The 18,119-nt window shown below is 34.1% G+C and overlaps 2 protein-coding genes across 4 annotated transcripts; both read left to right on the top strand.

Annotated features, from left to right (window-relative positions):
* Positions 1-2,558: 2,558 nt before the first annotated feature.
* On the top strand, positions 2,559-8,422 carry LOC107778534 (phosphatidylinositol/phosphatidylcholine transfer protein SFH11). 3 transcript variants are annotated; one of them, XM_016598815.2, is made up of 12 exons: positions 2,559-2,669; positions 4,224-4,606; positions 4,727-4,826; positions 5,056-5,322; positions 6,668-6,745; positions 7,047-7,148; positions 7,262-7,311; positions 7,414-7,522; positions 7,600-7,680; positions 7,777-7,911; positions 7,964-8,018; positions 8,095-8,422. In XM_016598815.2, exons 2-11 carry the CDS (start codon positions 4,239-4,241, stop codon positions 8,003-8,005), a joined length of 1,332 nt encoding a protein of 443 aa, XP_016454301.2. In that variant the 5' UTR covers positions 2,559-2,669; positions 4,224-4,238; the 3' UTR covers positions 8,006-8,018; positions 8,095-8,422. The 3 variants fall into 3 exon arrangements, with proteins under 3 accessions (XP_016454301.2, XP_016454300.2, XP_016454299.2); XM_016598814.2 differs by having other exon boundaries at positions 7,986-8,018; positions 8,095-8,421; XM_016598813.2 differs by having other exon boundaries at positions 7,977-8,018; positions 8,095-8,416.
* On the top strand, positions 8,384-16,587 carry LOC107778539 (vesicle-associated protein 1-1-like). Its single transcript, XM_075245843.1, has 4 exons — positions 8,384-8,398; positions 9,201-9,270; positions 10,871-10,941; positions 16,441-16,587. Exons 1-4 carry the CDS (start codon positions 8,384-8,386, stop codon positions 16,585-16,587), a joined length of 303 nt encoding a protein of 100 aa, XP_075101944.1.
* Positions 16,588-18,119: the final 1,532 nt, after the last annotated feature.

Raw genomic sequence — 18,119 nt, 5'->3', positions numbered from 1 at the left:
AATGTATGTCATGTCATCTTCTTCTTCTTCTTCTTCTTCTCCTTCTTCTTCCTCTTCTTCTTCTTCTTCTTCTTCTTCTTCTTCTTCTTCTTCTTCTTCTTCTTCTTCTTCGAGTTTCAATATGAAATTCAGCCAAAATCAAGTCTAATCTTCACCAAAATACCCTCAAAATTGAGATATAAACTCCAAATAATATTCCCAATTGTTTGCAACAACATCCAATCCAAACAAATAATGGTTTTTGAAAATCCAAATTCGAATTCAAAGCTTCAAAACTTTTTAATGGTTGTCAATGGTGAAATTGCTGCTCTTTTATTGGAATTAGGGTTGATCTTCGAAAGTGTTTTCTTCTTCAATGAAAGTTAAGTAAGCAACAGACGTTAATAGAGGTGTGTGGTAGAGTATTTAGAGTTTGAATCTATAAAAATGGAGAGAGATTTTTGAAAAAGAGTGAAAAAATATAGAGGATATTTTTGACTAGTCCAATTTAAAAAAACACTCTAACGTCTTCTTCAAATGAGGTGTGTGGAGAGAAAAACGTGGGGGAGTGGGATATAGATGTTAAAGTGATTTTAGGATTTAATTATTATCATTAAATGCCTAAAAATATACATAATTGGTAATTTTGTATATATTATGTAATTAGATTAAAACTTGAGTAGGGACGGTAATAAAGTTTGAAATAGTGTATAGGAATGTAAAAATCTACAACGTTATAACTATTTCATAGAAATGGCGTGGGATAGCCGCTTTATAACGTGTTATTTAGTTTTTACCCAGTATTTTTAATGTTGAGCAAAAATAGCCACTACTCTATTAAAATTTATACGAAAAGATATTTTTACCCTTTTTTTCATGAGTGCTGTGTAAATATTAAGGATATGGTGTCCTTAACATTTACACTGCACACATGAAGTTAAGAACGCCATGTCCTTAATATTTACACTGCACATATGAAGTTAAGGACATGATGTACTAAAGTTTAACAACGAAAAGTGCAAATACAAGACACTTTATCCTTAATATTTACACAACATTCATGAAGTTAAGGACACCATGTCCTTAATATTTACAAAACACTCATAAAGTTAAGGACGCTATGTCCTTAATATTTACATTGCACATATGAAGTTAAGGACACCATGTTCTTAATATTTACACAGCACATATGAAGTTAAGGACATGAGGTCCTAAAGTTTAACAACAAAAGGTGCAAATACAAGTTAAAGACATTATGTCCTTAACATTTACACTTTACACATGAAGTTAAGGACGCCATGTCCTTAACTTTTACACTGCACATATGAAGTTAAGGACATGATGTCCTAAAGTTTAATAACGGAAGATGCAAATACATGACACTTTGTCCTTAATATTTACTAAGTATTCATGAAATTAAGGACACCATGTCCTTAATATTTACACAACACCCATGTCTAGCACAAGGGTATTTTCGTCTGGGCGGGTAAAAAATTATTAAACACTGGCTAAAGAGTAAATATAATTTAAACAGTGGATAAAGAGTAACGACATCATTAATTAGTGGCTAACTGTGTACTTCCCCAACTATTTCGGTGGGCTGACGTAGCTCTGCTTGAATTTTGGGGTTTTCAGGTGATCCAATGAGCACGGTCCACTTTAAAACTCAAAATTGGGCCAAGCATTGAAGTATACAAATAGTCCCTTTTGAGGCTATTGTTTATATTTTGTCATGTTTTACAAAGTTTTGCAAATGTATCTCTATATACGTGTTACACATTGCGAAGAAAGAAAAATTACACTACCTCTTCCGGACAACTTTAAACCAAATCTGGTCATAGAAATTTTATAGTTTCTCCAAATTTTGGAATTACCAAGTTCTAAAGTTCTCATTGAACTTTACGGACAACTTTAGATTAAAGTTTAGTCTTAATGTTTTTTTTATAGTTCTTCTACAACTTTATTGGATTTAAAGTTTCCAGTGAACTTGGGTGAAGTAAAAAGGAGGCTAATTTTACTTCCGCTTGTGAAACGGGACTAAAATTTGCAATTTGTTTTTCAAAAGAGACAAAATATAAATGACGATTTTAAAAAGGACACTCAATTAAATTTTTTGTTATAGTTTTTCACTGAAACGAGATTATAATTTGCAAAGATTTCTAAAAAGAGACAAAATTTAAATGGCGGTCTAAAATAGGGACGCGCTGTTAAACTTTTTTGCAAATTGCATGTATAGCTAAAGAAACACAAACAGTTTGCTACTTTTCTTTTAGTGTAACACGTCTCAGAATCAGAATATGCATTTCTCTCCGATTGAGAAAAGGTATTTTCTGCTTTTTGTTAACGTCAATGATTTTATTCATTGTTTATTATCATTACTAACCCAACTTCTACCTTTTTGTTGGACTAATACTAAATATTATACCTTGTTTGTTGTACTAATACTAAATATTACTAAAAACAGTTAAGCTATAGCTAGCTGTCATGAGGTTTCGCGGGGTTTCTTGACAATCAAACATTCGAAAATAGTTTCATTCCAATATTCACAAAAAGCATGGCATATTTGTTGTTCACAATTTCACCCCTTCAATTAGTTCAAATGCACCCAATTTATCTCTTTCTCTTCATTCCTCAATCCCTTCATTCTCTTCCCTTCTTTGAGATTCTTCATTCTTCTCCAAATTTTAGAGGCAAGTTCTCTCTTTTGATTTCTATTCTCACTTCAATATTCTTGAAATTTGATTGTACTTTCCTTGTTTTGACCCTATATATACTGTTTTGTTTAATTCAGTCCACACAGAGAAGAAAAATAATCTGTTTTATAATTGATATTTACTTTGCATGTGGTAGATTTTCTTGTTATGTTAGGATTTGATATCAGTGTTCTGAGGGTTCTTTTGATTTTGGCCTCCAATGTTGTATGTGAGTGAATGCTGGGCCTTTAAAGCCTGACATATTATAAGATGAGTGTTGTGCAGAGATGCGAATGTTAAGTTGGATGTGCAGGGTGATACAAGATTTGATCTCATATCCGTCAGATTGTGCAAGTGCAAGTAGCACAATGCAAAGGATAAAATGAGAGAATGTCGCTTGAGATAGTCTGGTCACGTGTTACATAGGCTTTCAGATGCATTGGTTCTTAAATGTGAAAACATAGTGAATAAAGGTGTGAAAAGAGAAAGAGGTAGACCAAAAGTTACGTTGAAACAAGCTATCTCAAAAGATATAGAACATCTAGCAAAATATAGGAAAAAAATGGAATTTGAAAGTTAATATAGGTGATATCAACTAGAAGACTAGTGCTTATTAGAACACTGGGTCGTTTGGTTGCCCGTTAGAGTTATGCAGGTATTAGTTATGTATGTATTAGTTATGCAGGAATAAGTAATGCAGTGATTAGTTATGCATGTATTAGTTATGCAGGGATAAGTTATACAAGGTTGAGTTATGTTGGGATTAGTTATACATGGATTAGTTATGCGGTAGTTATATAAGGATAAGTAATATAAATGTAATGTGAGTGTTATTTATTATTAGCTTCCTTTATTTTATTAAAATTGTTAGTATAGTTTAAATATATATATTTAAACAAAAAAATACAAGTTTGAATAAAGGGTATTCTTGTCATTTTGTGTTTTAATATAAGTATTACTAATACATGTATAAGTTATTCCACCTTCTACCCTGCATAAATAATACATAGATTCCCTCATAACTTATATATGTAATAGTTATGCGGAAAAGAAAAATATGAACCAAACATTGTATTAGCAATGCTACATTTTATGTGGAAAAGAGGAAAAAACAACCAAACATTGTATAACTTATGCTAGTTTCTATGTGGAGATTATTTTTTCCCCTTCTTTTAACCAAACAATGTATAAAGTTATCCTAATTTTAATACATGGATAACTCCTCTCTAACCGGCTACCAAACGACACCTTAGTGTATTAGAGATAAAACCACAAGTGTATTAGAGAATCCCCTAGTATTAGATAATCTTTACGTATAGAGAATTAAAATATTACGGACATAAACAGAACATTCATGATATTGAGAATTATATAGCCGACCCCAACTAGCTTGGAACTGAGGTATAGTTGTTGCGGAACATGTCCAGCAATGTTGCTTTTGTTGAATACACTTACAATGAAGTGTTTCTTTTGCTTGTCAATAAATTTAGTAGAGCCCTGTTTAGTTGATTTCAAGAATTGCAAAGTTATTCTATTGTTGTTTGTTTACAGCTTAAGTAGCCACACATGCAAACATCAAAAGAAACATTTAAGGAAATATTAATTTCCGCTGGTATTAGAGGGAGCAAACGATCTTCGAGTTCTAAGGAAAGCCAATCTACTAAACAGAAGGTCAAAATTCTCCATCCCCCTATTGAAACATTTTGGCAGTTACCTCCAACAAAAGAGCACAAGAAGTCTACCGGATCAAGAACCTTAAAAACCATAATGTCGTTGTCGTTAAAGAAGGGAGTTCAAAAGAGCAGAAGTCTACGAACAATTCTTGAAGGATCACATGAGCCTAAAGATGAACAAATTGTTGACTCGTTTCGTCAGTTGCTTTTTCTTGAGGGTCAGCTTCCAGGAAAACATAGTGACTATCATACACTTTTAAGGTATGTTTTGTGCTGTTAAATTTTATCATGTTGTCAATCCAGTAAAATTTGTAAGGCGAATATTTTCAGTTAGAAAAGAGTACAGAAATTGAGTTTGCTGTTCCTGTTTGTGATATACAGATTTCTTAGAATGAGGGACTACGATCTTACAAAAGCAAAGAATATGTATTTGAACTATCTGAAGTGGCGAGAGGAGTTTCATGTCGATGCACTTTCTGAGGTGAGCTCCATTCATGCTTGTATTTCAAAGCCAGTTTTGTTAGTAGACTTATATCGCGTTTTGCTGATAAAGTTAGTGAATACTCAGATTCTACTTGTTCAAACACTAATACTGAAGAATTTATGGTTTGGGGAATTTCCTACTTTTATATAAACTTTATCGACAAGTTCTTTTATGTTCGATAGTCCTTCGATTCTTTGTGAATTTTTGGGGTCGAATAATGCTGCAGGAACTCAAGTTTGAGGAATTTAATGAGGTTAAAAAGTGTTATCCTCATGGATTTCATGGAGTCGATAGATATGGTCGACCAATTTACATTGAAAGAATTGGAATGGTAAATCTCAATAGGCTCCTTGAAGTAACTAGTATTGAGAGATTTGTGAAATATCATGTGACTGAACAAGAGAAAACATTGAACTGGAGATACTCTGCTTGCTCACTTGCTGCAAAGAAGCATATCGCTTCCACCGTCAGCATCTTGGATGTGAAGGATGTGGTAAAAATCTGCTTATCTACCATTTTATCTTTCACTTATTTGATAAGAATATTTGCACCCTTTTAAAGTTGCTACCATGTGACCAGGAGGTGTTCGAGCCGTGGAAATAACCTTTTGTAGAAATTCAGGGTAAGGCTGTGTAAAGTAGACCCTTGTGGTCCGGCTCTTCCCCGCGCATAGCGGGAGCTTAGTACCCCGGACTGCCTTTTATTTGCACCCTTTTGTGTGAGATCAAGTGCTAGTCCATGTCTGTACTATATTCTTCAGTTTGAGGCTTGCAGCTCAGCTAACTTGAGTTATAGGTGTTGAATAACAATACTATTTGCTGAATCTCAAACAAAACCTTCACCCTTTGGGATCATGAGATATGATTATATGAATGTATCTTTCCTATCTCTGTACCAATGCATTTTACTTTGCCTTGAATTTTCTCTACCTTGCTGTCAAATGGTATCAACAGTTCAGTTAGCCTCATATTATATCTTGTCCTTCTTTTTAAGCTATATGAAGTAAGAAGCATAATATATTGACAACCCATTATCCATTTCATAATTTATTGAATGTTTTGTTTGGCTAAGCTATCTTGATAAAATAATTTGATCTTTGTCCACGCGTCAAAACAAATTTTCTCAGCATAACCATAAGATGCCTGAGTAGGACTATGGGAAGATTACTTTTTTCCTTTTCTATACTATTTTTTTGGTGGCAAATAAAGACACCAAATTTGGGCACACATATAGCAAGTTTAGATCTCTCACCGTGTCTGATAATTGGGACAAATCTCTAGCATGGCCTATCAAGTCTTCATTTATAGGTATCAATATATATATATCCATGCGATAGTTCCTTAAAGCTGGATTTTTCATGTGAATTGGCAACGATTTTTACTCAATTCTACATTCATCCTCCTGTTATGAATTTCACATATTAAATGGTTGACTTGTTGGAGATCAGCTTGTGAATATAATTGAATGTACTTTGTTGTTTCACTATGTGAGTCATAAGCGGAGCCAAAATTTGAAGTTTATGGGTTCTGTACTTGTTATCAAACTCATAGCTCGTTTTGTTACTGGGTTCGTAGTTAAATATTTATACATATTTAATGAATTTTCTAATACAAAAACAAGGTACAAGTAAAAGCTACTGGGTTCATTAGAACCCGTCAGCAATACTTTCCCTCTGCCCTGGTAAGAGTGTCATTCAATGAACTTCAAAAAAATTAGAACTTCTTTGATGACAACTTGCAACGAACAAGTTCCATAAATAGATGCTAAGCACTCCCTAGAATTCAAATGGATGCTTAGATTCTTTCCTCTAATATTAAGAAAGCTATCTTCTTTGGCAGGGAATTTCGAATTTTTCAAAGCCAGCAAGGTATCTCTTTCTGGAAATTCAGAAGATTGACAGTCACTATTATCCAGAGGTATGCTAACATGGTTCAAGTCAAATAGACATTCTTGACGATCAAGTCAAATAGACTGTATCATTTTCTGATCATTTCAGTGTAATATCCTTTTCCTTCCCTTGAGTCATCTTGGATTATTGGTTAGTCTTAATACTGACCTTAATCTCCACTAAACACAGTTTCATATTCTATTGTTGATCAACTTTTAATGAACTTTCAAAGCTTTCTTCCTTCATAGTTTCTGTTACTAAAGTGGATCGTTTGTTAAGTAATCTTTTCCCTAATCGTTTATCTTTAATTCCATTTGCACTTTTTGCAGACATTACATCGCCTTTTTATCATTAATGCTGGATCTGGATTTAAGGTCCTGTGGAAAGCAATCAAGACATTTCTTGATCAACGCACCCTAGCAAAGATTCAAGTACTTTCCTTTCCTTTCCTCCCCCCGCCCCCCGCAAAACCCCCATGTTTATAGATTAATCTAGGCCAACCAGGGAAGGAAATAAGACTTTAAGACGTATACCACGATTACAGGTTCTTGGTAGCAACTACACGAAAACCTTACTTGAAGTTATTGATCCAAGGTAAAATTCCAATTTATGTTTAGCACGAAAGGATACAATTACGCGTATCTGAGGTTGCTGTTGGAGTTATATTATTCTGATGCATGAAAGTTGCTTCTGCAGTAACCTTCCAACTTTCTTTGGTGGCGACTGCACATGTTCTGACTATGGAGGTTGCCTCTTTAGCGATAAAGGACCCTGGAATGACCCTGCCGTTACAACACTACTTCAGGTTTTAACCTGTTGCTATATAAGATTCGAATTAAACAAAGTACATAGTTGCCAGTTAAGAAGTCACATTTTTTGTAGGCAATGGTTGAAGCTGAAGAGGAGAATGGCGACGAAGAAAAGAATTCTGCTGCAAAAGATGCCTTTGGTGGTGTTACTCATGTAAGCAAATTTGTAGTTTCCTGATAACAAGTGTGACAAAAATCACATAAAATATAGGATTCGAGGGTCTGATCTCGAGCTTTGTAAATGCCGCAGCATAATGTACATATTAAGGATGTCTTTGATGTGACTCCATCAAGAAATGATACATTTGAGATAGCAAGACTTACTAATCAGCCATTTCTACAGAAGATCCTAACACTTCAAAGTGTTGTAAATGACACAAAAACAGTAAGTTATTTTTTCCTGGTTTTTTCTCTTTACTATAGTAAATCTTTACTAGGTTTATGGTACAGAAAATCCAGGCATTGGAAGCTGCTCTTAAGGACACGAAATCGGTTAGTATAAAAGAACTGCAAAACTTCTAATTGTTGCTGGAAACAGGAATTAGATGATCATTGGTTTTTCTTTCAGGTTATAGAAGGACTTGGGCAACCAATTGAAGAGCTGAAAAATCAAATTATAGTATCAAATATAAGAGGCTGAGTTGCCAAATGAAGAGTTTCAATATTTTCCTTATTTTTGAAGTTTCTTAATGTTGTCAACTGAGTTCAAATAAAAGGAGGAAATGTTAAATAAGGCAGCCTATTTTACAACAATATTCAAGTAAAGGTATCAGCTATCTTTAAATTTTGGTATTGTGTTACATCCTGCCTTTTCAATAAAAATCAAGTGATATTGTTGTCACATGTCAATTGAAGACATGGTAGATAAAAGGGTTATTTGGTATTTGTACTGGTAGAGGGCTTCATTGCAAAATAATATAGTCGAAATGCAGAAAAAATAACTTGAACATCACCGTTTAAAAAAAAAAAAAGGAAGATTTTTGTTAAGTGTGTTGAATGTATTTCTATGGGGTTGCCTAAATAAGGTATTTGGAACAGTTGGATTGAGCATTTTATTCTGCAGCCAACAAATCAAAATCACAAAATCAGGAAATATCATAACCTTGATCTATTTGCCTGGTATACGAGATATTCAATTTCAGCAATATTTCACCTAATTAAGAACAATATCATCTTTTCCAAATAGAGAATATTTGATATTGCCTAAAGAAATTTAATTCACCTTATCAAACTCAATCTCTTATCTAACTCTCTAATCTTTCTCATAGCATTTTCAAATTCCCTATATACAATTATACCATTATAGATCGCTTACCTAATCAAATTGACTCCTCTCTAAAACTATAAATTCCATTCATTATAGTATCACAATTCATTTCATCAAATTCTCCGAGTAACTAACACCATGACTAAGAAAACTTTCTTTTCGACTCTTATTTCCTTTTTGTTTTTCCTTTTTCTATTGTTCAATGATTATAATGCAATGATTACTTTTTATTAGATAATTCCTTTAATTTATGTATTATTAATATTTATATTCTTATTCTATATTTTACTCTACGTAAAATAAATATAAATTCTCGCATAACTTATGTGTGTATAATTTATGCAGACAACAAAAATAGGATGCTTTAAAAATGTACTAATACGTACTACTATATTTTATGTTGATAGCTGTTTGGGTTTTATTGTGTTCGTCCCAACACAGGGATTGTGTTGCCTCGATCCACCTGTGATGTTATAGGTACGCGCTGTTAGGATATATTTGGTAAACATATATTTCCATCTCAGTGTATAATTGTGCTCATATCTTCTGTGGTTGTATTTGATTGTATTTCCATATTTGTATTATTATGTCCACTCTTGTAAGCCGTACTATAAATACAATGACTACCCACCAGTTCCTCCTCTATCATTCATCTTAAAAACAAATTTCAGAATACCAAAAAAGGCTCTCTTTCAATGGATATCTTTTCGACAGTTACGTCTGTCTGCCACACACAAATCAACCTCAGATGAGGATCTTGTCGCTCAAACTTTACAAGGTCTACCCGGTTCCTACAGAACATTTGTTTCTGAATTAAAAAAAAAAAGGAAAAATTGATAAGTTATGCGTCTTTTGTTTTGATGATTTGACAAACTTCATGAGAGAACCAGATAATGAACCTGATACAATTAGTGCCCTTGCGTTCAGAGTAACTAGCCAGATGTCTGATTCAATTCTCAATAAAATCAGATAAAGGAACAATAACGTCTCAGTAGCATTACAATAGCACAACTGTAGTTTGCTAAGGCCAAACTAAAGGACACTTTATTGCATCATCTTTTATGACCTCTCATGTACATATTATCAATATGAGGCAAGAGATTTCATTTCTCTAATACTTGCAAATTCAAAAATTATATTCTCTTAAGTGTTAGCCACCACCTCTCTCAAAAACAAAGCTGCTGCACTACTTTCAAGAAGTGTCTTTGTAGGATAGATTTAAACAACTGTTTGGTTTAGTTTCTTGACTAGAGTTAATCAAGGTTTGTTGCTTTGTAATAGAGTTATTGCAAAAGGCTTACAATAGAGTTATTGTAAGGGGTGAGGGATTAAGAATTTAATTCCTAGATTGCATATATTAGGTTGTAATCTGAAGTTTGCTCTGTTTAGTGATGTTGAAATCCTACTAGGGTAAGTCGTGTTTTTTAATCGCTTGAGTAAAGAGTTTTCCACATAAATATCGCGTGTTCTTTATTTACTGCCGATTTACTATGAGAACATATAGGGAACCTGGTTCCCTATACTGTTTGGTTTTACAGCCTGTTGCTTACTGTGGGAACTGATAGAGAACCTAGTTCTCTATACAGTTCGGTGGAATCTTATAGCCTATTTGGCCAAACTTCTAAAATCGTCTTATTTTGAGAAGTGCTTTTCAAAAAAGTACTTTTGGTGAGAATCGGTTTGTGTTTGGCTAATTAATTTGAAAAGCACTTTTAAGTAGTAATTAGTGTTTGGTCAAACTTTTGAAAACTGCTTCTAAGTGTATTTTTCTCAAAAGTGCTTCTTAGAAAAGTGCTTTTGAAGAGAAGTTACATTTTCTGCTTCTCAAAATCTGCTTCGGCTTCTCCTCAAAAGTACTTTTTTCCTTCTAAAAGCTTGGCCAAATACCTTAATTTTTGGCCAAAAGCACTTTTGACCCCCCAAAAAGCTTGGCCAAACATGCTATTAGTTTCTATCAAATAAAGATTGAATCTTTAGAATGAAAATTGGAATAAACTCCTGGATTGAATATTTGCCTTTTTCTTTTGTTTTATGCAATTAATTAAAGTAGTGATTAGTCATTATGCATGTTGTGCAGTAACAATGCAAGCTCAGAAGGAGGCCCCTTCTGACATGCAATGCAAGGAAAAGTTTTTACTTCAGAGTACAGTTGCAACTCTATTACCCAAGAAATGGTAATAGTATAATTCGTTTTTATCTTCTTTTTTTTTTAATTTGTCAAGACTATGACAATGTGGAACCATTATCGTATCGAGTTTAAGTTATATACGTTGCCAATTAAAAAGTACTATATACAACTATCACATTATCAGAAGAATATTTGCAGTTAAGCCTCCTTAAGACAAATGACTTGCTACAACAAGTAAAAATGACCTGATGGTGTAGAAATTTCTTACACCTACAATATTTATAACGTAAACTCTATCGTATTTGTTGGAAAAAATAATATTCCGCTAAGGAATATTATTTACGATAATAATAATGACACAAGAGAGTAACAATGAAACCAAATCTTTTAACGGGTAAAATACAATACCTGAGAGGAGCAATATAATACCACTATAATATTACAACTTTGTAGTGTCAAAAGACTACTACGACTCAAAAAAATAACACTCTTTATTTTAAATATCTCACCGCAATATTACTCCCACTCTATTTTCCCACACACTATAGATTACTCTCACATCTATAATGCTTCTCTCTTATTTTTGGTGTGCTTACAATGAGGAGGAAGCGTCTCTATTTATAGAGTTTTGTTGCTCACCAAAACTAATTAAAATTGGTTCGGTGCCTACTTTGCAGATTTGCAAAATTAAAAATTTATTACAAGTTGGTCTTGCTCCACTACCCAAGCAGCAAATCAAACCATTTTGATTTTTTTAAAATTTTTTTTTTTATTCAAATGAGTCCTACAAATTTTCCCATTAATTTTGATTTTTATCCATTCCAAATGTTGATCTCAGTCTCGGAAAATCTTCAAACTTGAGAGGCTTTGTAAAGATATATGTTACTTGGTCATGAGATTTCACATATTTGAGCTCAACCTCTTTTTTGGCAATGCATTCTCTGTTGAAGTGATATTTTGTGTCAATATGCTTGCTTCGATCATGATATACCGGATTCTTTGCGAGTGCCTGTGCGAATTTGTTGTCAATACAAATATCTGTAGCTTCAATTTGTGGTAAATTAAGCTCATTCAACAATCTTCTCAGCCAAATAGCATGACATGTATTAGATGTTGCTGCTATATATTCAGCTTCATAAGTCGAGAGAGTAACAATGGATTGTTTCTTTGAACTTCAAGAAATAACAGAATCACCCAAAAAAAAAAAATACAAAGCCAATTTTGCTTTTTCTATCATCAATATCTCCTACATAATCACTATCACAAAATCCCATAAGGTTGAAATCACTAGAAGAAGAATAAAATAACCCAAAGTCAATTGTACCTTTTAGGTAACGAAGAATTCTTCTAGTGACTTTCAAATGAGTGGAGGTAGGAACTTCCATGAAGCGGCTTACTACTTCAACTGCAAAGAGTATATCTGGCCTGATACAAGTCAAGTACCTCAAACTTCCCACAAGACTATTGAAAAATGCGGGATCCACTTTTTCTCCTTCATCAAACTTGGACAATTTTATCCCATTTTCTATCGGCGTGTTCACGGGGTTGCAATCGAGAATGTTGAACTTCTTCAATATCTCTTTTGTATAGTTTTCTTGAGAGATAAAAATTTCATCCTCCATCTACTTCACTTCTAGGCCCAAGTAGTATGACATGAGCCCTACGTCTGCATCTCGAACTCATGGGATATATCTTTCTTAAAAGTTTCAAACATACTTAGGTTATTACCCGTGAAAATAAGATCATCAACATAAAGACAAGAAAGCAAGATATCTCCATTAGTATGAATTTTAAGGTAAAAAGCATATTCATGGAGACAACGAGTAAACCCATTTTCTTGAAAATACTTGTCGATGCAACTATTCCATGCTCGCGGGGATTGCTTCAATCCATATAAAGCTTTGTTCAACTTCAACACTTTATTTTTATGGTTTTTGACCACGGAGCCCAATGGTTGTTCAACATAGACTTCTTCTTCAAGGTAGCCATTCAAGAAGGCTGACTTGACGTCTAGTTGATGGATATTCCACTTCATTTGCGCTACCAAAGAGAACATCAAACGAATCATCTCCATGCGGGCAATAGGTGCTTAGAATTCTTCATAGTCAATGCCTTGCCTTTGCTTGTAGCCTTTAGCCACAAGTCGTGCCTTGTATCTTTTCACATCTCCATCATCATTCTTATATGTCTTGTATACCCATTTTACTCCAATTGCGCGATGACCATTGGAAAGAGTTGTTAACTCCCAAGTGTTGTTCTTCTCTATTGACCCGATCTCCTCCTCTATAGCTTGTCTCCACCTTTTGTCTGTAAAAATTTCATCAAAGTTCATTGGTTCACTATCAGAAAAGAGATAATATAAAAAATCAAAATTAATAACTTCTTCTGTGCCATCATAGAGCTCTTGAATGCTCCTTGTCCTTTGTGGTTGCTCATTTGAACTTTGTTGAGTAGAAGGAGATGCAACATTGGTTGGAGAAGGTGGTGGAGTTGTATCCTGCACAAGTTTCACGGTCTCTGGTTCTTCTTCATCACCAAAGTATGGGAGAATATCATATGAAGTTTCTTCTTGAGCTTCCCAATTCCATGCCAATTCTTCATCAAATTCAACATCATGACTTACCACCACCTTGCCGCTACTTGGGTTGTATAGCTTGTAGCTTTTTGATATCGTATCATAGCCAACAAACACATGCTTAATACTTCGATCATCATACTTCGCTCTCCCTTGATGTGACACATGAGCATAGGCTATGCTCCCAAAGATTCTCAAGTGCTTGACACTTGGCTTTCTTACACTCCATGCTTCTTGGGGGGTTTGATCTCTAACATTCCTTGTTGGAGATCTGTTGTTCAAATAAACTGCACAAGAAATAGCTTCGGCCCAAAATTCCTTGGGCATACTTTTAGCTTTTAACATACATCTAGCCATATTAAGAATCATTCGATTCTTTCTCTCAACAATTCTATTTTGTTGGGGTGAATAAGGTACCGTTAGAGGGCGACAAATTTTATGAGACTGACAGAAGTCATTAAATTCATTTGAAGTGAATTTGCCTCCTCTATCAGACCTTAAATCTTTTATTTCATAGTCACTTTCTTTCTCTATAAGTACTTTGAAAATTTTAAAAGCAACAAAAGCTTCAGATTTTTGGTTCAAGAAATAAATTCAAGTCTTTATACTAAAGTCATCAATGAAAAGCAGAAAGTATTTACACCAAAGGAAGGTGGATTGATTGGTCCATACACATCAGTGTGAACAAGCTGAAGCGGTTTGGTTGATCTTGACATGGCCTAATTTGGAAAAATCCTCCTTGCATGTTTTCCAAGAAGACAAGCTTAACACAATTAATTGGGATGGTTGATTGATGGTATCCCATGCTCCATGTTCTTTTCTCCTATTGATTTGAGTGCTTCAAAATTCAAGTGCCCAAATTGCATGTGCCAATACCATGATTCATTTTTCACATTAGCCTTCAAACACTTTGCATCAATTGTTTTAAGATTCAAAGAAAATAATCTATTCTTTGCCATATGCACTTTTAATAATTAGAATTCCACCTAAATCTCTAAGCCAAAGCTGTATATTTTTCATGTGGATGTCATATTCTTTTTTAAGAAGTTGGCCCAAACTCAAAATATTACTTTTTAATTTTGGGACATAATAAACATTTTGAATTAACTTGTGGTCACCATTTTTACAGGAGATTAGAATCGTACATATCCCTTCGATTTGAATCTTTGAGGTATCTCCAAAGGACACATTACCTCTCACCGTTTTATTGATCTCCACAAACTTGTCTTTGCATCCACACATATAATTACTTGCTCCATTGTCCAAATACCACGAGCTACAATCATCCCTGTCTTCTTCCTTGAGTGCCAGGAACGACGTTAACTCATCTTCTTCTTTCTTGTCGTCAACAAGGTTAGCTTTTTCTTCAACATTGCTACGACATTTCCAAGAGTAATGGCCAAATTTATGACAATTATAACACTCAATGTTTGATTTGTCATACCTTTGTTCATTATTTTCTTGGTAGTAGCCACGTCCTCTTCCTCCTCATTGTCCACGGTCACGACCTCTGAATGTTTGGTGGATTTTAATTTCATTGTTGAAGTTGTTACCGTTACTTCTTCCTTTTTCATGACCGCCACGACCTCGTCTCCATCCATTCCCTCGATAACTCTTTTCACCTTCATGGTCCTTAAAGGATGTCTGAGTTTTAAGAAGTTGCTCCAGTGGAACTTCTTGTCTCCTTTTGATCTTCTCTTCGTGGGCCTATAAATAACCCTTCAATTTCTTTACCATCATAGATACTAAATATTTAGACTCCTTAATAACACACACCACAAAATTAAATTTAGGTGTTAAAGTGCGAAGGATCTTTTCTACCATACGGACATCTTCTATGTCCTCCCCGTATCTTCTTAGTTGATTTACAACAACCTTCACTTTTGAACAATAATCCGAAATGCATTCGGATTCTTTCAGTTTTACAACTTCAAAATCAGCCCTTAGAGTTTGATGTTTTACCTTCCTCACCTTGTCAACTCCTTGGAGAGAATTTTGTAAAATCTCCCAAGCTTCCTTTGAGGTAGTAGTATTTGCCACCTTCTCAAACATGACATCATCCAAACATTGGTGGATGAGTGTGAGAGCTTATTGATCCTTCTTTCTCATCTTTGCCAAGACCACTTTTTCATTTTGAGGCAGAGCTTCCTCATTATCGGGTTTTGCATACCCTCTGTCCATAATTTCCCATACATTGTGAGAGCCAAGAATGGCTTTCATAAGTAGACACCATTTTTTATAATTATCTTTTGTGAGACGGGGGTACTGAAAAGATAACGGACCATTATTCGCCGTGGCTCTGATACCACGTTGTTGGAAAAAATAATATCCCGCTCAGGAATAATATCCACGATAAATAATAATAACACAAGAGAGTTACAATGACACCAAATCTCTTAACGAGGTAAAATAAAATACCCGAGAGGAGCAATGTAATACAACTATAATATTATAATTTTGTCATGTCAAAAGACCACTACGACTCAAAAGAAATAATACTCTTTATTTTAAATATCTCACCACAATATTACTCCCACTCTATTTTCTCACTGACTATAAAATAATCTCACAGCTATAGTGCTTCTCTCTTATTTTTGGTGTGCTTACAATGAGGAGGAAACGTCTCTATTTATAGAGTTTGTTTGCTCACCAAAATCAATTAAAATTGGTTCGGTGCCTACTTTGCAGATTTGCAAAATTAAAAATTTATTACAAGTTGGTCTTGCTCCACCGCTCAATCAGCAAATCAAACCAATTTAATTTTTTTTTCTTTTTTTAAATTTCTTTTTATTCAAATGGGTCCCACAGTATTCTACTGTCCGCTGGTGTTTGATTCTAAACATTGTGTTGACAATTAGATTATGATAAAAAATTGGATCAACTTCAAATGCCGCATTAAATTACTAGCATTTTAGTTTGTTGAATTGTAATTATTTCTTTGTAGTTCAATAAGGAGGTAGGACGTGTTGTTGATGAGTGCAAGTTAAGAGTGATTTATATTCCCCCACCTCGGCCACCATCCCCGGTTGCAGAAGGATCAGAAGAAGGTTCTTCACCAACGGAATCCATGAACGATAAGCCAGATAGTTAAAGAGAATCGTGGTGGACAGGGGTGGGAGCGAGTGGGAAATGGGATTTGCAATTGTTATTGCTTTCTTAAAGTTAAGATCTTCTCATTAAATTTTCCTACATGTATATTATGTTACAAGAGATTTTTAAGAAAATTTAAATAATGGTCTGTTATTTTGGTCTTGTCAGTCTCCTGCTAACTATTATTTGGTTTTTCTTTTGGTAGAACGCTCTTAGCAACTCATGATTGTAGATAAAGTTGCTTTTTTGGTACAATGCTCTTATCAACTTAAGCGTATGATTGTTGATCAGGGAATATGAAATTCTTTAACACAACTATGGTTCAAAAAGAACTAGTCTTATCCTTGACCTCTATATAGTAAGTTTCAAGCTTTTATCCTTCAACTCAAGAATAATAGTCTACCATGCTGAAATATCTGTTTCACTATTTAGCTCTCCCAAGATGTCAGAAGTGTTTATTGTATTAAGCTCAATATCTCTTTTGATAATGTTGGAACTATATCAGTGATTTGTGTCTGCTCAGCAATGTCCCAAAGCTATTTTAGAACAAGAAGTTCTCTTTTGAAAAACCAACCGCACTCTTAATTGTTATGTCATCTAGCTACAGACTAGCTGGTTTAATTTGCCATGGTTGCTTACTTTTTCTAATTTATCCATGGGATTATTTTGCTTGGAGCAGCTGATAACTTGAGATAGATGGTAGAGATATTTTGTATTTCTGTCATAGTTACCTGTTTATGTAGATAACTTGCTTATGCCCTTTAACATGGCATATCATTTGAGCCCTACATTCTACTTTGTGCAAGAACCTATAATTTATTATTCTACCCGTCCTAATTTATTTGAGACTCTTTTCTTTCTATTCATCCCCAAAAAGATTTGCAGCTTTCTATGATTTTTAACATTCCTATTTTACCATTGACATCACTTGTTGGCTTAAGGTTACTTTGATATGTTATGCATATATAGTTTATATTTCAAAAGTTCTCTTTTCTTTCTAAAACATCATGACTGGTCAATCAATGCCAAACAAATTGGGTTAAATGGAGTATTAAATGTTTAGGATTTTGCTTTAATGTTGATTCTCTTAAATGCCTAAAGATTTTCTCTTTACCCCTCTTGGGTAGGGGTAAGGTCTGTGTACACTCTACCTTCCCCAGATCCCATTAGTAGGATTCTACTGGGTTCTTGTTGTTGTTGTTGTTGTTGTTGTAGCATTCTGCTTTAATGTTGATTCTTCTCACATGCTTTATCTTGAAATCTAGTTCTTTTTTAAAAATTTTTTATGATGATGATGCAATTAAGTGAATATCACTCGTTTCATGTTTAATTCTATGCTCCTTCCCTTATTATCTTATGCTTTGTATGGTTCCACGATGGATAGGTAAAGGTAAGCGAGATAGAAGTTCATTGGTTAACTACACCTAGGTGGAGCATCGGTCATTCTTAGGCAATCACAATCGGAAGGTTGTTGAAATATATCCTAATATCCAACTTAGGATGCACTGAAAAGGTGATGTGGAGGGTAGCTAA

The sequence above is a fragment of the Nicotiana tabacum genome, chromosome 23, assembly GCF_000715075.1.
Source record: "Nicotiana tabacum cultivar K326 chromosome 23, ASM71507v2, whole genome shotgun sequence".
NCBI classification, from domain to species: Eukaryota; Viridiplantae; Streptophyta; class Magnoliopsida; order Solanales; family Solanaceae; genus Nicotiana; species Nicotiana tabacum.
The sequence above is the reverse complement of the archived record's forward strand: the minus strand, read 5'-3'. Positions and strand labels throughout refer to the sequence as shown.